The sequence below is a fragment of the Glycine soja genome, chromosome 18, assembly GCF_004193775.1.
Source record: "Glycine soja cultivar W05 chromosome 18, ASM419377v2, whole genome shotgun sequence".
NCBI classification, from domain to species: Eukaryota; Viridiplantae; Streptophyta; class Magnoliopsida; order Fabales; family Fabaceae; genus Glycine; species Glycine soja.
In genome coordinates, this window is record NC_041019.1 from 49,372,655 (window position 1) to 49,397,827 (window position 25,173).

General features: G+C 30.2%; 2 protein-coding genes across 3 annotated transcripts; one reads left to right on the plus strand and one right to left on the minus strand.

The window, feature by feature from the left end:
* Nucleotides 1–4,000: 4,000 nt before the first annotated feature.
* LOC114395710 (cationic peroxidase 1-like) lies at nt 4,001–6,814 on the plus strand. Its single transcript, XM_028357548.1, has 4 exons — nt 4,001–4,296; nt 5,163–5,354; nt 5,475–5,640; nt 6,157–6,814. Exons 1-4 carry the CDS (start codon nt 4,069–4,071, stop codon nt 6,537–6,539), a joined length of 969 nt encoding a protein of 322 aa, XP_028213349.1. The 5' UTR covers nt 4,001–4,068; the 3' UTR covers nt 6,540–6,814.
* A 2,281-nt stretch (nt 6,815–9,095) lies between these two features.
* Nucleotides 9,096–14,538, minus strand: LOC114395029. Of its 2 annotated transcripts, XM_028356718.1 has the most exons (5): nt 14,415–14,538; nt 14,203–14,271; nt 12,426–14,075; nt 11,028–12,076; nt 9,096–9,591 (listed from the first exon to the last, which is right to left on the minus strand). In XM_028356718.1, the coding sequence occupies exons 3-5, from the start codon at nt 13,914–13,916 to the stop codon at nt 9,471–9,473; spliced, it is 2,661 nt and encodes an 886-aa protein (XP_028212519.1). In that variant the 5' UTR covers nt 13,917–14,075; nt 14,203–14,271; nt 14,415–14,538; the 3' UTR covers nt 9,096–9,470. The 2 variants fall into 2 exon arrangements, with proteins under 2 accessions (XP_028212519.1, XP_028212518.1); XM_028356717.1 differs by lacking the exon at nt 14,415–14,538 and having other exon boundaries at nt 14,203–14,298.
* Between the last annotated feature and the right edge of the window lie 10,635 nt (nt 14,539–25,173).

Here is a 25,173-nt window from a genome sequence, read left to right on the forward strand (position 1 = left end):
AAATAATCTTATACTCGAGTCAGGTAAGAACAGCAAAACTTTCCCTCCATGTGGTAAATAAATACTTGCTTGCATTTTAAATACTATATAGAACGATGATAAATTGGTAATTCTAATGGTAAAATATAAATCTGCCACAACTATTTTATTAATGTTTATAAATACTTCAATTTCGATGACATTTTTTTCACACAGCAATCCTACTAGCCGTCTCTCTTTTATAAATTAAGTTAAAATTGAATTTTACAATTTATGTAAATTTCAATTTCTATTAATTTTTAAATTTTGACACATCATAACAAATTAATAGATATAAAATAAGGTGTTTTTATTAAAAACATATTTTTGATTAATAATAAAAAAAATTCTTTAAAATATTCATGCAATGTAGGAACAACTTAATAATTTTACTTAATATTCAATTATCCCTGCATTCATACAGAATAATATTGAGAGTGCTTGCTACTCAGGTTTTAATATTCGATGCAGTGGTTTATTCTCGCCTTTCTTTTGTTGAATTTCTGTTTACGATTCTCAATCAATCTAAGATAATGAAAAGAAAAAAATAATAATAAGCACGTACGTATAAAGAACTTAAAAACTACATAAACTTAACACAATATTTTTTTGTTAATCCAGTGAAATAAAATATAAATTTAATTTTTTTTACGAAAACTAATCTAATGACGTCATAAATACTGTGAATTCATAATTAACTACACGTCAATTTCTTATGCCAAAAAGTCTTAATTACATATATTGTCTTTTTGCCAATCATTCATAGCATATATGCACTTCTATACGGAACTTCAAATCACAATTAACAACGACCTCAGTATTGCTTGCTCTAACAAATTCACGTTTTACCACTGACTAAATGGCTACTCTCTTGGGCACATAGACGCACTTTTCAAACTACAAGAATATTGACGAGTCAATTTGTAAGCGGGCAACGTGAGAGGACATGCAAATAGTTTAGCTGTAACATAGAAAACAAAGTTCAGGAAAACGATGGATGTATTGTAGGCTACACAGAAATGTAGCACTTAGTTGGCTTCAGTTGAATTTGCCTCCAAATAAACGTCAACAAATATATTTTTTTGAACTACCTTAAGTTGTTTATAGCTTGAAGAAAAAAAGAAAAAAAAAAGAGATAAATGATTCATTTCATTGATAATGTATGTAATATGATGGGAAGAGAGATAAAAAAAAAAAAAGAGAGTTTGTGGCATGCATGATTTGTGGCAGGCGACATCATTAGCGGCATCGACGCGTTTAGTTGTTAACGTAAAGACATGGAACGAACATGCATGTTTAATATATTAAAGCAGAAATGCCCACAAAGCATGTCGGAGTATATCTTTGACTCTCTTACTATGTACAAACATGACAGTAAGAAAAGAAATTAAGGTAATTTTAATCATTAGTATTAGAGAGAGTGTGAGAACGTGTATAGTGATCAAGAAAGCTTCTTTTTTAGATGAGAGAAATACATATAGTTATAGACCATTAAATTATATCATGAAAAGTCATATATATATATATATATATATATATATTAAAAACTTGTAATTTGACCTGTCAAATAAATAACTATAAATAATATAAACATAATGTTACAATCACAATAAAATTATATATCTTACTAATATTTTATTAACTAAACAATCTATAAAAAAATACTAACTCAGTGAGTAAACTTAAGCCAACCCACTCCTTGACCCGCAGGTTAAAAAGTTAAGGGAGTTGAAGAGTTAAATCACTCAACGCAAACCCAACTTATTTTGGTAAAAATTGGTTGATCATTCAACTCACTAACAATCCTATGAATATACTCCTTTTATTCCTTTTTAATTGACAAGTTTTGAAAATAAATGTTTTTATTTATATGTTATTTACAAAATTTAAGATCGCATTAAGTATTTTTTATCAATTATATTCTTTGTCGTCTCATAATTTTTAATTAATTTATACATTTATTTTATGTGTATTGAAAAGAAAAATAAATAAAATAAGAAATCTCACGATTATATTATTAGAATATAAAAAAATATTAAATTTGTTGATTTGTGCGTAACAATCTTAAAAAAATAAAATACTCCAACAAGGATCAATCCTTATATAAAAAGGAACGGAGGATGCAATGAATATAGTATAATAACTAAAATCAATATATTCAACATATTATATATAAGGATTAATTAAGGACCAAAAATAGGGAGAAAATCTTATTTAATTTTCAAGAATTAAAAATGATGAGATTTTTTTTTATATACTAACTAAAACAAAAAAAAAGTATATATTGTGAAGATATGGAAGTTATTTAATTGAGAAAAATTTTCGTAACACATTACATTGGTTTGATGGAATTAGGCTCAAATTTTTTTAAGTAGAGTCTCAATATTTAAGTCTTTAATGATGCAAAAAGTGTGATTGAAATAAAAGAAGACTAAAAATAGACCGTTAGATTTAAAAAAAAATTAATCATTGATAAAATTAGTTAATATATAATATTCATCTATAGCATGATAAAAAAAATAATGCAGGTAAGTTGATTTAGATATCACTAAAACACAATCAGAAACAGAGGGAAGGGTGACCCAGTGGGGCCATGGTCACTCCCGATTATTTTTTAAAATTTATTTGAATAGTTATATAAAACTATTCTGTTGTCTCCTAAAATTAAAAAAAAAACTTTATTCATCTAATATATTTCTTTTTCATATGTTATTTTTTGACTCAATATAATTACGTATTTTTGTAATAATAAAAACTAGTTATATATTGAATTTATCATATATTTTATGCATATAAAATTATAGTTTTTTTTATTAAATCATGTTTTGTAACCTTTGGCTCTTCTTAATCCAAAATTCTAATAACGCGATGCTATACCAGAAATAAAATAAAATGGCACACCATGCAAAAATATAATTACTCGCAGCTCGCTTCATATGGTTTCAAATTAAGAAACAAAATAAAGAAAAAGTTTTCAAACATTTCGCTCAAATTTCTTGACTTTGAAAAATTAGTCGAAGAATTGGTAGCAAAAATACAGTTCAGAATAGTTCCAAAAATTAATGAAAGGATTTCAGAACTCCACGTACTTTTGGAAAAAAGACCACTTCCTTCCAGCCTAACACATTAAAAAAAAAAAATAATATCGGTCCATTTTATTTGCTTCATCGTATCCTACTTTGGAAGCTTCCGTCTATTTATATTTTTTTTACAGCTTCCGTCTATTTATATATACTTTTAAATATAATAATATATAATTTAAAAATTAAAGATAAAAGTATTTAAAAGCTGTTCAAAATGAAAGAATATGCGTGATTAATTAACTCAAATAAAATTTGAAAAGGCATAAATTAAAGATTATATTTAAGACTATGAAGAAAATATATAACTAATTTTAAAAAATTAGGGAATGTAAGGCTGAATTTATGATTGAAAGGAGAAGGGGGAGCTAGAAACAGATGGTGTGTTTGAATCCTTCCACTAACATTTTAACAAAATATAAAACTATCAATTAACACTGATAAAAAATTGTTTTTTTTAAACAGGAAGAATTCAGAATCATATATATCACACTTTAGAAGCGAGCATATAAAAATTAAATCACTTTTAGAAAATGCTTTTTTCTTTACTATATAAAGGCAGATAATTCTAAATCTTCATACCCAATCCTTTTAACAACAGCTCTCTAAACTTCTAAACATAGATAATATAAAATGTTTCTTTTTATATTTTCAATATATTAGACATATTCAGTTTTTATTGAATATAGCAAAATTATAACGAAAATAAAGAAAACCCTTTGATATATTTAAATATACAATACAACTATTTCTGATTGGCTGCATGCGCATGCATATATTGACTAGCAAAGAAAAGTACAAAATAGGCCCCCCATAATAATTGAGTAATAAAGAAAAGTTCAAATTAGATCTTCTATATATAAATAAGTGACGCATGTAAAGATCTAACCACAGGCACTAATCATAAGCCTCTCTATCTATACTACACTTCGAATTTGTTCTAAAATTACGTAGAATTCCCTTTAATTTCATGGCTACTACTTCTTTCTACATGACCATACCAATCTTCAAAATTCGCTTCTTCTTGTTCTTATGCTTTTTTGGGATAGGTTCTTCTCAATTGTCCTCTGATTTTTACTCCACAACGTGTCCCAATGCACTTTCAACCATTAAGAGCGTAGTGGACTCTGCTGTGAGCAATGAGGCTCGCATGGGAGCATCCCTCCTACGTCTCCATTTCCATGATTGCTTTGTTCAAGCAAGTCAACTTACCCTTTCATCAATCTTCTTCAAGTTTTTATTATTTCAAATATATACGCGCGCACACGCATGCACATGCATGTTTATCACGAATAATACACAGAAAAATTTCTTGAATAAAGTAGCAGTTTTGCTAGCTTACTTGGTTTTCTTTCGATAAAGAAAAAGGAAATCATGGTTCACGTTGTTGAAAATTCGAATTGTATTCTTACACTACCACCATGAAACCAATCAAAATGCTAAAAAAAAAAACTATATACTAAAGGAAAAGAAATATATATTACGTATTATAGTTGTCATTATATTATTAATATATACATTATAGACTTACCATCAGGGATTCAGGGGTTACTTTAAATTCCTATGCTTCCCTGTTATAGACAGAGTAACTCGGTGGAGTGGTGCTGTCATTTGTAGTTTTAGTACTCTTTCTTGAACAATTTTGTTATTTCATTTTATATTTCATAAGAATCGTCAATAAGTATAAATAATTTATAATAATTTGTGTATTTTGTTCCATCAAGCTGGATACCTTAATCAAATTCTAATATTTTTTATCATAAGTTTGATTGTGATTACGTCTCTTTTTATATAAAATAAAGTTTTTGATTTGACAAATAATATATCAATTCAAACAAATTCAATTCCTAACTGTTAATACATGACATATTTTAGTGATTATATTAACATCTAATTATCCATTAGTATTTATTCAATTTCCTAGTGGCCAGAAAAAGAGACCTAGTCAAAATCATTCTTTAGAAAAAGAAAACTTGACATTGACAATCATGTATGTGTGTTGCTAAAAATTAACTCAATTTATTTTCATTTTATTTACCCATTTTGTGTTTAATTTCATTTCAGGGATGTGATGCATCAGTGCTATTAAACGATACAACAAGTTTCACAGGTGAACAGACGGCACGTGGCAACGTTAATTCCATAAGGGGTTTTGGTGTAATAGACAACATCAAGTCTCAAGTTGAGAGCTTATGCCCTGGTGTTGTTTCTTGTGCTGATATTCTCGCTGTGGCTGCAAGGGACTCTGTTGTTGCTGTAAGTATATATAACATATATCAAAACGCTACACAATAATTAAATTAATAAAACCCATATACTATGCATATTATATGAGTTAGCTAGGTACTAATTTATTGAAATATATCTATCTCTTAGCTTGGTGGACCTAGTTGGACAGTGCAATTGGGCAGAAGAGACTCAACCACTGCAAGTTTAAGTTCTGCAAACTCAGACTTGCCCCGTTTTGATTTAAGTCTACAACAACTTAGCGATAATTTCCAAAACAAAGGTCTCACCACCGCAGAAATGGTTGCTCTGTCAGGTAATTAACTACCCGCTAAATGCATATTAAATGTATTTTTAGAGCATGAAAACATATAACATTTTTTGTGTGTGATGTTACATGGCTGCCGGAACAAGCGAACCTATTAGAATAAATAAGAACTAAAATGGGCTATAAACTTGCATACCATATTAGATTTCAACTTAAAATCAATTAATATTAAGTAAAATTGTCCAACATATATATAAGTTACATCTCGAGAGTTGAAACAAATAATATGCGACTTCTTAACATAATCAAGTCTTATTAGCTCTTTTTTTATAAACTAAAAAATTTAATTATGTATCATATAATGATTGATCGAGACTATATATTGATTTTTTCCTGAGATTCAGGATCATATATTGATATTTCCTTTAACAGGGAGATATAAGAGATGAGATATGATGTCACTAGACTAGGTCACTCAATGATGAAATGAGATATTGTATATTTATAAATATAATTACTTTTAACATGCACTTTATGTTCTACTATTTGCAATAAATATTTCAGGAGGGCACACAATTGGGCAAGCTCAATGTTCAACTTTCAGAACAAGGATTTATAACGAGACCAACATAGATTCCTCTTTTGCAACATCATTGCAAGCAAATTGTCCAAGCGTGGGTGGTGACAGCAATTTGGCCCCTCTTGACAGCAGCCAAAACACCTTTGACAATGCTTACTTCAAGGATTTGCAGAGCCAAAAGGGTCTCTTGCACACTGATCAAGTGCTCTTCAATGGAGGATCCACTGACTCTCAAGTAAATGGTTATGCCAGCGACCCTTCAAGCTTCAACACTGACTTTGCCAATGCAATGATTAAAATGGGGAACATTAGCCCACTTACTGGCTCTAGTGGCGAAATCAGGACCAACTGTTGGAAAACCAATTAAGATCTTGGGTATAATTGTACTAAGTATAGTGTAAGTTCAGGCTATTTTTAAAGTTACAATAGGGACAAACTGTAATGATGTCCAAAGGAGATTCAAAGATGTCCTTAAACTAAAGTGGTTATAAGTTATAGTTTTTATTTTATTTCTCTTAAATTATTGAGATGATAGATTGATGGATGGTATCCATTGATTAACATCAATTAAAACTATATAAATGCGTTTCTTTTTTTTTGAAAGATCAACCAATCAATGAAAAATCTGAGTATTAATTTTAATCTTTATTTCTCCTTTTTGGACTAAATTTAGCATGCCATAGCTCTAGCTTGTAGTTCTAGCAGCCTAACACAAACCAATGTTTCCTCAGGTTGTAATATGAATTTTATATTATGGAACAACAAAGCTTAGACTTGTTAATTTTGACTCGGTTAGATCAGTGAAATACTGGCTCATATAAATTAGGAAAAATTAAAGAGAATAAATCAAAATATGATATAATACATTTTAAAAATAAAGAGTAAACAAATGCACTTAATTTTCAATTATTTAGGCTTCTCTTCCAATGTCATTTCTGTCTATTACTTTCCATATAGAATTTATACAACTTATATCATTTGATATTTTATTCATTTGGAGCTTGCTTACAGCTGTACTTTTGCGTGGTAATGCAAAATTAATTGGGGAAAAGACTTGTTAGCTAGGGACATCTTTAGAGCAACTAATGGCTGTGGCTTGTTATTGTCAATATTTTTATCAGCACAATTTTCATAACTTTTGATGCAATATGGAAAATGTTGTGTTCTTGTTCCTGTAAGGTTATAACATTCGAAGTAAACAAATAACTGCTTTTTGGTTTACGGAAACACAGTAGATTATTCAATATTCTCTTTTATTAAGGTGTAAGATTATTATAAAAACGACCTATATAGTTGAGTATTAGAAATTTGTCGTGAAGTTTTAACATCATAGCAATCCATTTGAATAATACAAATAATTAACTGTATAAATACGGTGACAACTTCGATTTTGCTCAGTTGGTAGAGCGGAGGATTGTAGTTGGTATTAATATCCTTAGGTCGATAGTTCTAATCTGGTAGGTCGGATTTCTCTATGTATTTTTATGCTTTTTTATAATCCAACGTTTGGTCATTATTTGATAATTATACAACTCTGAAATGGAAACTGTTCGATCCGTTTGCAGGAGTTATTTGATTTGGATGAAAGAAAATTCAAAAAGAAAAAACACTTTTCTTATCTAAAGTATAAGATGCAGATTAAAGAACAAAATATAACTCATTATTAATTAAAAATTAATAGCTAGCTAAAATCATGACAAAATACATGATTTGTAAAATAATAAAGATGTTAAAATATTAATGGTTAATTTTAACATCAACCATAAAATAAAGAGAGTTTCTATGATGTCTCCAATAATTTAAAAATTTTGATACGGTTAATTTTTTAACCAATCAAATTACATGTATATAAATTTTTTTCAAATTAGTCCTTGATTATTATTTTTTAAAATTTTAAAATTACAAATTTTAATTTTAAAATATGATTAAAAATAGTTTTAGAAGTGTAAACTATAAAATCTTTTTAGTTACTTTCTAACACTTTTTATAAAACTTATACTTAACAAACAATAATAAGAAATTTTTAAAACCTAAATCCTAAACCTCAAAAGATATTAATAAAAATTTGTTGAAAGTAACTAAAGAAAAATTTAGGATTCAGATTTCTAAAGTTATCTTTAATCATTATGTTCTAATTTAAAAATTATAATTTTAAAATTTTAAGAAATAACAATCAAGGACTAATTTGAAAAAAATTTAAAACAATTAATGAAAAGATGACACAATTTAATTGATAAAAAATTCATAGATCAAAACCTCCCAAATGATTAGGAACGAACACCATAGAAACTCTCTAAAATAAATTAGAGAAAATATTTAATTCAGTGCCTTAAAATAATTGTTATACCCAATTTAATCACAAAAAAGTCAAAACTATCCTTAAAAATAATAAATGTGAGACTGTTTACTCTTTCCATTCATTGAAAGAAAAAGTTAAAACGTATCTATTTGTGTTGTTGAATAACTAAATAATTAATTATTACTTGAGATTAAAATGCTATCGGTAATTTTTTAGATGAAATACTTGTTATTATTGTTCAATTAAACATTAACGTTTGTGCCATACCAATCACATAAATTTTGAAAGAAGTTATTAACGTTTGTCGCACTAGTAGTGTTCTGCTCTCTTGCGAATGCGTTTTCACTTCCCCAGCGCCAGTAATTCATGACCCAATTCAACCAACATTTGCATCTGCGCTATTCAAAGTTAAAATTTAGAATGTGTGCAAACTGCAAAGGATTCTAAAACTCCTTTCCCATTGACTCGTTAACGCATTGTTAAGAAGACGAACACAGGATTCTAAAACTCATAGGAATTAGCAAAAGAGGAGAAAAGAATCCACTACTAGGGAGTTTGATAAAATTGGGTCAGATCACACCCAAGTTTATGCATATCGTGATCAAAGAATGATGCTATAGATTCTTAAATAATGAGATAAACAGAAACGCAACTATATTTTTTCATTAGCAGCGGATCACGTTAGTATAAGTTTTATTTTTCATTAAGATATTTGAAGATCATGACACAGGGTGAATGTGAACCATCATTCTCCAAAGGACAAATTGACCTCAAAGGGGGGACACCTCTTATTACCTGCCTCAAGAGAAGCACGCATTAACGCGTATTCCTATCGAAGCTGGCGTTATGTAAACATCAATCTTCCTCACAAAAGAAGAAGAAAGGAAGATACAATGGGTGGGTTCAGTATTCTAAACGATTTCCCCAAATGAGACTATTTGTCTCAAGAGAACAATGGTGTTTATCAAGTTGTTACCCTGTTACTATCATATCCTCTTTCTAATCAAATGATGACCAAAATGACTGTACATCTGAGGTTGGATGTAGATTGCCATTATGGGGCCTGGCAACAGATGAATTCCCTAAGCCTTCCACAGTACCTTTTACAGGCCATTCATTTCTGCAAAGTTTCAGATTTCAAGCCGTTAAACTACCAGTAAAAACATGATTTTTTTAATTAGAAAAAAAATAATATAAACAAAAGAGCAAGGTCAAAGCAGTAGTTTAAACCGTTAATAATGCCATTAAATATGTATATTACAGGAGGAAGACCATGGATTACAGGATCAAGGAAAGAACACACCCAAGACAATGTCAGCACAGACAACAAGCCAGAAGACTTCACAACACACGTTGGCTTCACCATTACCTTGCATTAGGTTAAAAAACAATAGATATCTGGAATTGAAAAGTATGGAACTGAATGTAGGAATACAGAATGATTCATTTCATTACATGAATATCAGCATATGATCATACAGATGCATCCACAAAATCATGACTTTTAACTTGCAACTCAATCCATTCTTACTAAATAAAATAATATAAAAAAGGATTTTTGAAGTTGTTGAATCCAATAACTTGTTTGGTTTTATTTTATGCATCCAAAGATATCCTACATCACAGGTTTCTATTTCAATCAAACAGGTAAACTTCATATGTATCAACATACGTGGTCCAGGGATAACACAAAATCCAAAATTAGGGCAATCTTATAAGCCCCACATAGAAAGCATCCATTTCATGTTACTTCAACTCTGATCCTTACTATTTCTGATATCCCCCCCCCCCCCCCCCACCCCCAAAAGAAACACAGGTGTCTCGGTGATGACACAAACAGTTTAGTGTATGTAGCTAAGCAATCAGCTCCATTCATCACATCCTAGTTATGCCTACATTTTATTTCCGTCAGTTTATTTTGTTCCACCACTAATAGAGTACATAATTAGTCAGAAAAACTATTACCAACATTTGTCAAAAGGAGTTCATCCACACACAAAGAGACATATATATTCAATCAGTTTGTTCAGAAATGCACCCTGGTGCAATATGCACTGCTCTACATTAGTGATACTTCAAACTCCTAAAATAACATCTTGAACCACTAAATGCAGCACTAGAGCCTCCTATTACTAACCTATACTTCAGAAACAGCCTACAGACCACAATGACATTAAACAATAGCACATAAATACAATACATGTAATTGTGCATTGGAATGTATTTTAAAAGTGTCAAATATAATACAAATATTACAAGTCACTGCTTGAAGAGAGAACCAAGAGCATTCCTATCATAGTTTCATCACATGTTATCAATACATCATTAATGATTTTTTAACATTGAAACAAAATTATTTCCCCACTAAGAAGCACCCGATCAATCAATATTTCATGCTGCACAATTCACTCAGGAACAAAATGAGGTTTCTTTCATCTTTTGGTTACAGAACTTCGTCAATTTAAAATGTTCTAAAAACAATGCAGATCCATAACAAAAGGAAAATTAGTCAGCACAAAAATTGGCAAAATTCAAGCCAAACAGTAATTTACTCACTTGGACCAATTGTTAGCCGGAGAAGTCTTAAGCAAATGATTGCTAGCAGATGCACTTTGACTCCCCTGTATCATTTCATTCTGAGTAGCACTCTCCTGAGCTTTAAGTCCACCGGACAATCGTGGAAATAAAGCATTCTGTAACCAAGGATCATAACCATTTGAACCAGTAACTGGGCTGAAGGTCCCACCACTATGACCATTAGGAAGAAAAACAGGTTGCGGAGAATGGGTAATGGAAATTATGTTATCATCTTTGTTAAAAACAGAATCCCTAGTCTTAGATGATGGAAGCACAACGTCATCGTTGTTAGGAACATTCCTTTGAGAGGGTAAAAACCAGCTTCCTGGGCCACCAACCAAATCTAAACCTTCCTGACCAAGTGGCAAAGTATTCCACATCTGCCATGTTCCCTTCTCATTTGCAGCTGCATTATCCAAAGGAAATGGATGCATATCCTGGGCCTGGGAGATACTTGGAAACCGATTAGAACAGATATTCTTTTCTCGGGACAATGGAGACTCAATTGGAGATGGTTTATTGATGTCAGAACCAGCAGCTGTGTTTTTTAAAGAGTGAGGCTTTGGTATCTCTGTGTCCGTCACAAAGCCACTTCCCAAGTCCAATTGAAAATTATCAAGTGACTCAGAAACAGGACCAAGCAAGGATACAGGATCAGGTATATAACAGGGGTCTTCAAAAAGCTCTTGTTCTTCATGTCTAAAGTCATGTGACATATTTTCAACTGGAGAGTATAAGGGTTCAATTGCAGGAGAAAAACCTTGACTGCTACCAGTTGATCCAATTGGATAGCTGGAAATATTAAATGGTGATGGAAGACCAAAGTGAATTGGATTATTAAATGATTGTGCCATTGGTGAATGGCCAGATAACTGTGGGCTTTTGGCTTCAGCTTGAATTTTGGAATTTGGTCTACAGATTACATTTGAATTTGAGGATTGAGGAACAGCTGAGGAACAAGTAAATAATTGCTGCCACGACTTTTTAGGTGCAGTCCATGGACTCCATGGCTGTGGTTCTGGGAGAACCTGCAGAGAACAACCATCATGATATTGTTTACTTCACAAAAAGAAACGGTAAGTGCTGCATAAGATTATCATATCATAGATAATAAGCAACTAATACCAAATTAAGAATCATATAATTTTCATAAATCTCAAAAGACTGAAAAAGTCCAGAATGTGAATAAAAACCAGGAAGTAGTGAAAAGAGAGACAGAGATATAATGCAAGCTTGTAAAATCCACTTGAGTTTTAAAAAATTTCTTAAAAGTACTTAGTATTCCTATATGCTATATCAATCACACTTCAACCAAGCCAGCTAAAACAGTAATAATAAAATAGCAAAGATAAAGGGATACAGAGCACAATAACTTACAGAGTGATTTATATTCCTATCGTCTCCATTCAAATTGGATCTAGCAGTTGAACGATCAGGAGGACATATATCTTTCCTGCTAGAAGTGGAATGAATATGATCTACAGAACCATTAAATTTATTTTCTTTCACCACAGTGCCAGGAGCATTAGCACCCTTTCCAAAACCAAAAGCTTTAGAAGAAGACAAAATTGTACCACGCATACGATCAAGGTACCTTGTTCCAGTACTTCCACGGTTGTAACTGTTTGCAGCAACATTTTTACTATGTGTATTATCTGTATTCTGTCCCTTGCCACTTTCAAACCCAGATTTCTGATGCTCTCTACGGTCAGTTTCACTCTTTTTGTCAAAGTCACGCTTCCGATCAGTTTCCTTGCTGGCTCTTCTATCCAGTTCTTCTACATCAGAGTTGCTCTTACTAGAACCCTTATCTTTCTCTTTTCTTTTTTCCTGGCGCTTCCTTTCAGCTTCCTTCCTACTGCCTTTCTCCTTACTAGGATGTGATGATTTGCTGCGTTCTTTTTCAGCTTCCATTTTCTCATCTCTCAGCCTCCTACGCTCCTCCACTAGCCTTGAAACCTCCTCCCTCTGTTTTCTCTCTTCCTCCTCCAAAAGTTCTTTTTCTAGCCTAGCCTGTCTTTTCTCCTCAGCTTTCCTGCGTGCTCTTTCCCCTCTACTTTCATTGAGGTTTGCCCCATTCTCATCCCGTTTTGCTAAGAGTGCCCTATCTTCAGCATCAGACAAACACTCATCCCTTGAACCAAGCCTAAAAGTCTTTCTCCAGAGCCATCTAATGCTCACAAAAAAAGTTGTCAAAAGCCTGCAAACAAAAACCAATATACCAGAATACGACCTCTCTGTCAAACAATGCTCATCACCTCCAAAAAGACCAGGACTCCCATTTGTCCTCCAGTTGCTAGGATTACCTAGAATAGACCCACCAACCCAACTGCCATTCTCCAAGCATTCCTGACTGCACATCCACCCATTTTCAGACCAAACCTTGCTATTCAATATCTTGCCACTTTTCCCAGCCAAGTCCTTAACTATACCAGAATTCGAAATCCCCAACCCTGGCGGCACAGGCAAGTCCAAAACCGGCCTCTTTGAAACATGGCCACAGTATGAACACATAAACCGTCCGCCACCAGGGTTCTGATCCCTATACGGATTCAAACAGTTGCGACACCTCCTCGTAGCTGTCTTCCTCAACTTCTGCATTTCTATGGCCTCAAACCTCTTCCTCTCCCTAATCCTAGCATTCCTCCTCACCCGCCAAGCCGACAGCCAAGGCATCAGAATTTCATACCAAAAGAGAGTAGTCAGCAACACAAAGACACAAGCAAGACGAGGGGAAGTAATCTCAAAACGAAAAGCCGGCGGCAGAAGCTGAGAAAGCGCCCAGAGACCAATTAACGGAATAACCAACCAAGGCAGCATTGTAGCAACCCGGCGAGACCACTTCTGAATCGCACACAGTATACACATTATCCTCCCTAAGCCACGCGTATCGTCGCCGTCTCGAATAACCAAACCCTAACAACAATCCACCAATGCTTTCTAAGAAAACCCTAACCCTATCTATACTCTCCCCCGCCTCCAAGATCAATACCCAACGACAGAGCCACGCGCAGAAACTTCAAAACCCTAAAAATTCAAACCCAAAAACACAAAAAAGAAAAAGAAAATCAAAATCCAAGGGGAGAAAAAAAAACCATATCGTCAATCAAGTACAGCGATTGTGACATGAATCGAAAGGGAATCGAGCACTTACAGATTCAATGTCCATTGAGGTTAGGAACACGTGAACGGGTTCGGAGCTGGACTCGACTCGGGTCGGTGCCTGTAAGAAAATGAGAAAAAAAAAATACTACGGGAAATGAAATGAGATAAGAATTAAGAAGAGAAAGAAGAAAGCGAAAAAATAATAATTATAATAATGTGTGTAATTAAAAAAAAAAATGGGAATAGACAATGGAAGTGAACCGGTGCGAGAAAGATTGGACCGGTGACGGTGAACCGAACCGGTTCTGAATCTAGTCCCTTGAGGAGTTGAAGCGATTACGATGGGCCATAACTACCTCCTGGTCTTGTTGGTGACTTCCCGTTCAACTCGTCTTGTGTGCTTGAGTATAAGTAAAATATCTAGCTTGTTTTATTTTATTCTTATACATGTATTAAAATGATTTACAATGAGCAATGAGATTTTGATATGTACCTATAGGCACCAAATGTTTTATATAGTAATAAAATGGTGAGAAAGAAAGGTAAGTAATTACTATAGATCGCAGGCAAGATGATCAAGTCCTAAAATAGCTTTAAAACAAATATAATATATTAATTTTTCTTTATATTAAATTAAATATGTTGGCACGCAATTTCTATTTAGAAATTCAAATGAAAAGTTGTATTCGTAAGGAATGATAAACATATAACAATGCAAATTCTCAATTACAGAAATTTGGAATGATATATATATATTCAGAAAATTCATTGTGATTTGATATTACTGGATGTATATATTAGTGACCATTTTTTTCAAGGGAAGTTTTTTTCATCAATTTCATAATGGGAACAAATTAGTCATAACTAGTGTATTTTTATTTTATGGGGTTTTATAAAATGTTGCACACCTGTTTCATTTTGTTTATTATCTCACTAGTAGAACTATAGTTGAGTTTGATTTGGTCTACCTTAAGATCTAACTCAATGAAACTTAATTAAGTTGGGTTAAATTTAGTCATTATTTTCGGCTATAGAAAGAGGTGAACAAATCAATATATAGGAATTGAATTAAGTTGGGTTAAATTTAGTCATTATTTTCGGCTATTGCTATATCAACTCCCTTTATTTGTTGAGTATACATTTTTTTTTCTTTTTCTTTAAATCAAATTACTTATATAACCTCCCTTCTTCATACCTTTTCTCTACCTCGCATGCTTCCCTTTCAGCACAACAACACACTCCTTATTTTCTTAGCAACAACATACTCCTTTGATTTCTTGTTCTTGTCTCTTTACTCAGTTTCTTGCTCTAGTGTTAGTGATTTTTCATTCTTCAAACCTTTTAGAGTCTATCAGATTAAAGAATCAATGCCAATTATATGTTTTCTCCACTTCAATTACCTCACTATTGTACAATTTTTTATTCATATGAGATTTTTAATGGTCCTAGTATTCTGCTTAAAGTTTTTAGATTTTTTCTTAACATTCTAGATGTACTTTGCATAACACAACAATATTCTATGAAGTACTTTTTAAAATGTGAAGAAAAATAAAATTGTTTTAGAAAGTACTTTTTAGAATGTTGAAAATAAAATATTTTTACAGAAAGTAAATTGTGGAATACTGATTTTGCATCATTAATGTTGTGAATATAAACTATAAAGGGAATATATGATAATGAAAACTAGAAAAAAAATGGAAAGTGTACTTAGCAAAAATGGACATGTAAATAGCAAAAGCCTTATGTTTTGGTAAGAAATCCAAATCAAACCAACATGACCTTTGTTAGTTTGGGTTGGGTAATTGGGTTATCTTATTAAAATATTTTTATATTCTAAAAATTAAAAATAGAAAAATAAGAAAAATAAAAAGTTTAAATAAGTTTTTGATCTTATAAAATAGGGTGTTTTTTATTTTAATTCTTTGAAGTTTTTTTAATTTTAATCCTTTAAAGATATAAAATTTATGTTTTAGTTCTTGTTGCCAATTAGCAATAATGTTAACAATATTTTAACTTGATACGTTATCAAAAATTTTAACAAAACAATCATATTTAATTTTAAAAAAATTGTGTTTTAAAATTCCTTATCAAACTACTTAAGAGTGTGTTTAGATGAGGAAATTTAAAATTATAAGAATTTTTAAATTCTAAGAATTTCAAATACTTCAATTGAAATTCTTTTATTTTCAAAATTTTGTGTTTGGATAAAAAAATTAAAATTGTAAAGGTGAAAGAAAATAAATACAAAAAGAAGAAAATATATGATTGGTGTGCTTCCAAAGAGAAAAATATTGATGCGGCATGAGAAGTGTCAGGGGAACCGGAACACAGTAGCATACATCAGCACATCCAACCACAGCATTCAGTCAATGACACAAGGCATGACCCAGGCCCTTCATGCCAACGAGCACCTCCGTCGCCTGATGGGTAGTGACGGTTACTCCTCTGATTTGTGGGTATAGTTCTACGTGTCTGTCTACGTCCACACCCGATCGATGCTCCACGAACTCAAACGATATTTCTCGAAAAAGAGGATAATCGGCATGAGGGAAGAGTCGTGAGTTCGAGAATGGGATTTTGGAAACTTTAATGTTATAAAGGAAATACACAAATATTTTGAAAGATTCTTCTATCAAGAAGAAAATTTCAATTTCTCACCTTTTAGAAAGAAATTAAAATTCCACATTTTTAGTTGTTTAAGATTCTGTTTTAAAATTCTAAAAATTTAAATTCTTCATAAAAAATATCCAAACAATAAATTTTAAATTACAGAAATTTAAATTCTCTGATATATTATTTTTCTCAGTTAAAATTCTCTATCCAAACATACTCTAAATGTTATCAACTATTTTGAGTCTATAAAAGTATTTGACTTGTGAATAGGACACAGAACAGATCTGATCTTTTTTTTTTAACCACTTCAATTTTCTGCTATTTCATTTTCTGGCCATTATAATTGAGTAAATGTCATACAAAAGGTCCCGCTTAATTAAATGTTTGTACTATATTTTTTATTATGTCACCTAAGGAAATTAAAATAAAGGGTTGATTTTGTTTTCGGTTACTGACCTTTTTGTAAATTTTACTTTAAATCTCTAAACATAATATTTAGCATCTTTACTTTCCTTTTGTTAATAGTTTTAATTGGTATTGTTAAAAAAATGTTAACTTCATGTTAATAGTTTAATGACTTATCATGTAATCAACGAGTCTAATAAGTCACATGTTATATTTATTTTATAAACTAACTTTTTAAGCTTAATCAAACAAGTTGATGGCATCAAACTAGTTAGTGAAGGATTAAAAATACAATAGTTTTAAAAAAAAATTACACATAATTATTCCATTAAATTCTTTAATAATACAATAAGTTATTGAATAATCTATGTCGTTGTTATGTTAGCGGTTAAAATTAATATTTGACAACATGACTAAATCTGTTAATAAATGAAATTAAAAAAAATATAGAAACAAAAAAATTGTTTAAGGACAAAAAAGTAAAATTTGCAAAAACTTTAAATATAAAAAAAACATAATTAATCCTAAATTAAACATAGGAAGCAAAAACCAACTACGCACGTGCCAAATCTCGGTTTTCAGGTTATTGTTCAAACACTCAAAGAGACTTTTAGATGCATAGTTGTGTTGAAATTTGGTCCGGTCATTGACTCGGTTGAAGTAGTGAATCAATGATCCAATCAGTGAGTCAATAATTGTCTTAGTGTTACCCGGTCTATATTACAAAATTTAAAACTATATATTTATATATTATATATAAATATATAATTAACATTATTTGATAAAGAAAAGTTCATCCATAATTCCATACTCCAAAATTCAAAATAATAATTGAAGTATTAAAGTTAATAACACAAGTGAAGTGTATTAGTAATAAAGAGAGTGAAAATAACAACTACCTAAATTAAAACACAAGTTCAGTTTTCAATAAACAAAATGAGTCAGAAGTTCAGTTTTTCAATAAACAAAAAAAGTGTGGACAAACTTTCTGCATTCCCATTATTTTTTTTAATGCGCACAATCCAAACTAGGTTTTTAAAATCGGTCAGGTCACCGAGTTTCAACAAAACTGGTTGGGTTTGATCGGGTCATTCCATATCACATGCATGAGCAGTCCAATAGCGAAATCGGTTCAACTATGTCACTAAGTCCCGATTGGACCGGTCTGACCAATGAGGTTGAATCAGATTTCACAACTATGGCTAGATGTGATACAACTTCAACTCAATATAGTATATTTTGATTTTGTTTGAAATATTGTGCATCACGCACACATATTTTAACTTGACAATTTACATGATCCCTAATTTCTTAGGATCTCTGGGGAAATGACAAGAGGAAATAAGTTAGAATCAAATAAATGTATGAATTATGTAAACCAAGTTGGTTTGGAAGCAATTTATTCCAGATATGAATTGAAGTCATTCTCAAAATCGACTTTAGTTTAGCTAGAATAACGTGTAAGATAAGCTACACATAATTTCTTCTTAAAATAAATTGAAATTTTGTTAACCATTTGGCAAGTGTACCAAATGTCTAAGTAGTAAAGACTCAGAAGTCCGAGTGTCGATTTCCAGAGGGACTTTGTTTTGTACTTGTATTGGATAATTTTCAATTTATAAGAGGAAAAGATAAGATGAGGTATAAAAGATGAATTTAAAAGAACATGATAATGAATATTAATAGAGAAAAAAAAGAAATAGTAGCGAATTCAATGTGATGAGAATGTTAGGACCTAACATGTCTTATTTGCCTAAGATGTATTATTTTTTTATTTTTCTTTGTCAATCAGGTGAATTTATTCTACCCACATTTATTAGATTACTTGCCTCTGATATCTCACGATAACAAGCCTATTTTATCTATCTATCTCTCAAATGTCTTTGCAAAGATTCAATAGATAAAATACATGAAGTTCTAATTCTAGATACTTGCTTTGGTGCAAGGACATAATGCAATCACTCTATGTCTAGCAATGATTTTATTAAGATACCCCTTCCTTTTAGTTCTATTAGAAATTATCCTCTGTCGAACGACTAATTCCTAAAAATGATGTATGCAAAACCTTCCTTGTATTACTATTAAGGATTACGCTTTGTCAAGCACCTAACCCCCAAAATAATGCAAGATTGAATGATGTATGAAATTAAAAGTAAGAAAGAAAATACCTATTGCATTGATAAATATGAAATGTATAATACATCTTTTGACTTTTTAGGGCTGTTAAACCCTAACTAGAGGTTTAGCCTCTCATAGTAATAAGGGGTCTTACATTAGAAAAGGGATATAAGAACTGATGGAGAGAAGGGATGGAAAAATGGAATAGAAAATGATGAGAAAGAAGAAAAAATTCCCTAAAGGAGAGTTCTCAGGCTTTGGGTGTGTATTAGAGTGATTTGCGACTTAGTGTGTCTTTTCTCCTTGCCTTGACTCTCTCTTTTTATAGTTGTTGGAGTGGACTTGGGCTTGCGTACTCGCATTTAGCGCACTCTGCTCGTTTAGCGCGGGTGCTTGTATTCGTGTTTAGTGCGCTCTGCTCGCTTAGCGGGAGTGCTTGTATTTGCACTTTGCGCACTACTTCCTCGCTTAGCGCATGTGCCTATTTTCGTGCTTAGTGTGTTTTGGGTTGGGCCTGATGCCAAAATCTTCATTTTTTCATATTTTTTTCATCTTTTAGGCTTTTGATCCCTTATTTTTATATCTGCAAGTCATGCATAGAAAAATATCAATTCTTAACAATTAAGGATGAATAACTGCTAAATAATAAATTTTAAGGATATTTTCATTATAAAAAACAGGTCATATTTAGCGGTTATCAAATTCCCATAAATTAAAACTAATTTATCTACTTAAATTTTTAGAAAAGTTAGATGAGAATTTTTATAAAAATTAAGTACATAAATTAATTTTAACTTATGCAAAAAATGTGTTAAAAGTTATTATATATATATGAAAATATTATAGGCAGTATTAATAGAATTAATATATGAAAAATAGTGATAAAAATTAATAAAATTATTTGAATATGGTATGATGTAGTTTAATTTATTTTTTATTTGATTTAAGTATTAATAACATAACTAATAATTTGTAAATTGATTAAAATTAATGTTTATTTGATTTTTTAAACAATAATATATTAATTAGAATACTTAAATTAAAATTGTTACAATTTTAAACATATATTTTTAGAAGAAAAATGTATCAAATTAAAAAAATTTATATACGGAAATAATTATATACATGTGATAGAAAATATATCAATTTTTAAATAATAATATAAAATTTTATTACATTAAATGATAATAAAACAATTATATTAAATATTGATAAATAATAAATGTCATAAAAACATTATACCTAAAAAAGAAATGCATAATCTGTAAATTAATTATTCATGTAAATTATAGAAAATCATGCTAGTTAATAAAAAATTACCATAATTATGATTCATTAAATAAATTGAATGACATATAATATAAAATTTCAGAATCAATTTAAAATGTAATGAATCAATTCAATTTTAAATTATTTTTTAATTATTAATTTTTTAGTCCCATAAATCATTTAAATTATAATTATTTTCAAACCAATTAATTAGATACAAGTGATTAATATGTAGAAGTTAAGATTAAATCGTTTGAATACTACTAAGTTTAGTTGTTGATGAGACTTTATTTATCTTCCAATCAAACTTCACATTAGTTAAAGTCTATTTTTTCATAATGAATTGATTAAGACAAAAAATAATTATTTTCAAATAGAAAAAATGTCTCAAAGTATTATAACCAATTAATGAAATAGAGATCATTAAAATAAATAATGCTATTTAATAATTTTAAAGAAAATGACATCATCCATAAAATCAAACCTTATATATATATATATATATATATATATATATATGTTCCTTTATTCTAACAATATATATATTTGATTTGTTGCATGCTTGAGTCTCAAGTTAATTAGTTGCTAACATGGATGAGCACTGACAGAGATTTACCAAAAATTTTGAAGGAATCAAAATAATTAAGTTTATAAATTTTTTATAATATCATTTCTTACGAATAATTTAAACATTTAATGATATTATTTAAATATTAATTTTTATGTGATATTATAATATCTTTGTATTGTTTTATTGATAATACTCTTCAATTTTTTGACGATCTTATACCTTGTCTACTACTAAATAAAAAAATAAAAATTTGTTTAAATTATTCTTATGAAAAATCAGCAAGTCAAATTAAGATATTTTGTAAACAAAATTTATACAAAAATAAATAAAAATATTAAAAATTCAGTTGATTTTTTTTTATCAAATTTAAGAAAATAAATATATCTTTACCAAAATCATAAACAAATTTATATATATATATATATATATATATATATATATATATATATATATATATATATATATATATATATATATATATATATATAAAGATTTGAGCATATAACGGAAAAGCACGGAGAAAGAGAAGATTGTGTTTCATATAATATAAATTCTTTAGTTGGCACATATTCCTTTAATGTTTTTTTATGTTTTGTTACTTAGCATATGTATGCAGTTTAATGTCTTTGTTTTTCAAAATTATGTAATGGACTGAATAATTATTCGTATGAATTGATTAAATAAATTGCTAAGAGAAAAGGGGATTAAAATCTGACAGAGGTAACTTTGTTGTATTAATTAACTATTTTTTTCTTTAGTTGTTATCCTTATTAATTTGTCCTGATTAATTATGAACATACATTTAAGGATTAATGTAACTATGCCATCTTGATTTCTAAAACGTGTATTAATATATATATATATATATATATATATATACATTCTCTTGTTTGATTTTTATACAGCAAGGTTCATAAACTACAAGCTCTATTTTGTACGTGCACAAAAAAAATAGCTCTATTTCGTACAAATAATCAAAATACTTGTTGGATTTTAAGAGGAGATGTGATGAATATATGCGTTATATATGAAGTTTCGTCTAACTAGCTAGGACCGTGTCATGCGAGAAACAAAATGGTACCTAATAGAACTTCTTTCAGACTAACGTAGACTTGATAGTGAGATGTGGGTCATACATTAATCATTTTTTTTAAATAGAATATTGAGAAATAACCAAGTCTCACATCGGCTGCCTCATTTTTTAGAGTGTAACTTATATACTTGTTAGACAACTTCACTTAAATCAATTGGTTTTAAGATGAAAACTAACATGATATCAAAATCAGACTCTGTTTTTGAAACTTCATCTTTGTTTCGACTGCAACCATCTTCACTTAATGTCAATTAATTTTAAGATGAAATCTATCATATATACATATATCAAAAATCAAACTCATAACTATAATATAAAAGATAAAAATATCTACTATCATATGAGACTTGATTGATAATTTTGATTTAACTAATGTACTTCTCATGCAACTAGCAAACTGTCCATCAACTTCACAAAAACCATTCAAATCAATACTTTTTGTGTGGCTATTTCCTAGGACTAACAAGTAACAAAGGATTTGACCACAACTTAGGCAGGAACCTAGCTAAAACAGTAGGGCGGGGTATCAAAACTGAGAAGTTCCTTTCTAGCTTAGGAGGAACGAAACTTCTTTCTCCAATAATTAAATATGTCTACCTACTCTTGAATGTAAAAATGTGTCTTATGGTTTCTTTAGACTTTAGACTTTAGACAAGAAAAAAGAAAATAGAAAAAATATAGACAATAATGTATTTTGTTGTTTGATTAAAAAGAAAATGAAAAGTAAAAAATGGCTTTTAAAAATAAAAATACAATTTTTCTCTCTTCAATTTTTTCTTCTATTGAAATTTTAATATTTTTTCTCTACCTTTATTTTCTTTCCTCTTAAACAAAGGAACAGTTATTACATGAGTCGCATAGTAGGTAGGGAAAAACTATTCCTCCGGTTATTTAACCTATATATGCGTTGTAAAACAGTTAAGAGCAAGTTGGCTTGTTTTTCTTCAACTTGCAGCAACTTTTGGCATTGCCTTTTCTTCTTGTTCTGGTTTGCTTGGTCTATCTCTTATTAAATCTTCAGTTGGTAAGTGGAAAATTCATTAAATATATACAAATGACAACCACATATAATGCAGCTGAAAATATCCACTAAGATCAGTCTAGTAGTAGAGTTTAGGTTATACTATATGTATAAAATCATATGTTCTAACTTTATTGCGACCGTTGTACACAAAAGAAAATATAATGCAGCTGAAATTGAAGCAGGGGAGCAATATATATGCAGCATTTCAATTGATTGCTTCTCTATACTCAGCATTTTTCTTCAATCCTTGTTTTTTCCAATTTGTTTTAGAATTATTGTTTTACTATGTCACGGTTAGTTATTTGTACTTGTGACATAGTGAACATATACCATACCAAGAGTGGTCCATATATGCACATGGGCAACCTGGGCCAAGCTCAAGTCACTATACTAGTAGTTCCTCTGCTGACAAATTAGATTTAATCAATAGATCAAACAAGTGTTTGGTAGTTGGGTATCCCTCAATCTTTCCTTTCTGGCAACAAGAGTCTCTCCCGATCCTTTTGCATCATATCCATTTGATCCATTATACAATGTAGGCTCAAATATACTTTTTATATATATATATATATAATAGGCTCAAATATACTTTGATTATGAAATTGTTAAGGATAAGAAAAAAATAACTAAGATGCTTCGGTGCTCAGAAACTTTTCGTTATGTGAAGATATGAAAAGGATTTTTACCCTTGCATATATATATATAGAGAGAGATTGTTTTCAGATTTGAACACATGAGCGACCGCCACCAAGAAACAACTAAATTAACGTTGTGTCGATATAATTTAAATGAAAAAAAAAGTTTAAAAAAATGTCAAATTTTTTTAAGATCTAGCTCTTAAACCATACCACAATTGAAACTCTGACGGTATTAGTCTCATTTTTTCATAATTTTTCATAAAATTATGATTTAATAGTGTGTTTGGATACATGAGTAACAGAAATTACTACACTATGTTGTTAGACATGAAACCAAACAAGCTATAAAATCTTGATAAAAATTACTTTAAAACCGCGCCATATTGATAGAAGTGAATGAATAATTTAGCCTACAATGTAAAAGGTGGTTAAGACCTTCCATTTACACACTTCTTTTTTTGGTAAGTTGACAACATAAGCTATTAACCCTGCCCTGATTAAACTCTCTAAAGAAAGTACCTAGACACAAAAAGGTAGTTACTGTTTGCTTATCTGACATAACAGGATCAAATAAATTCCCTTAACGAAAGTTCACCCTCTAGTAATTTATTACAGAAAGCCAGAAACTTAAGATATGTTATATATGTTCCTATGTGACTAAGGATATTTTGTACGTGAATCCGTGACACACGAGAAATGTTGAAGCAAAAGGTAACGCCTAACACACACAAGCGTCCTTTACCAACACGACACTAAGACAAAGCCCACTTGACATGGAAATGAACTGCCATGTCATTTCAAATGGAGCAGCAAAATTGTCAGCCATTCGGGCCAAATTAATAGCATGATAGTAACTTTTACCTGAATTTTCTTTTTGCAATGAATAGTCACGTTGAGAAAGACAAAAAGAAAGTAGCCCATAGAATACTAATATTGGCCTTATTTGTGAAAAGAAAAATAAAGTAAAGTACTTTGTCAAAGATTGATGTTTCTTCTATTCTAACCCTCCCTTTAGCCTTGTGAAGGGACAGAAAATGCTTAAAAGCTCATGCAGCTGTAGGAATATCTTAAAATTTTCTATTAGATACTGGTGTGTCCGAAATGAGATTGCTAGACTTTTTAGTTAAGTTTTTTTATCCATAAAAATCAAAGACGGATACTAGAAAATTTACAACTTACACAGCTGTTCAACCAATTAAGTAGTTATATTTACAACTTACAACTAAATGAGTTCTTAATTGTTCTCCCTTGTTATCTCTTTGCTTGTTTATTGTCAGAACAACACAACA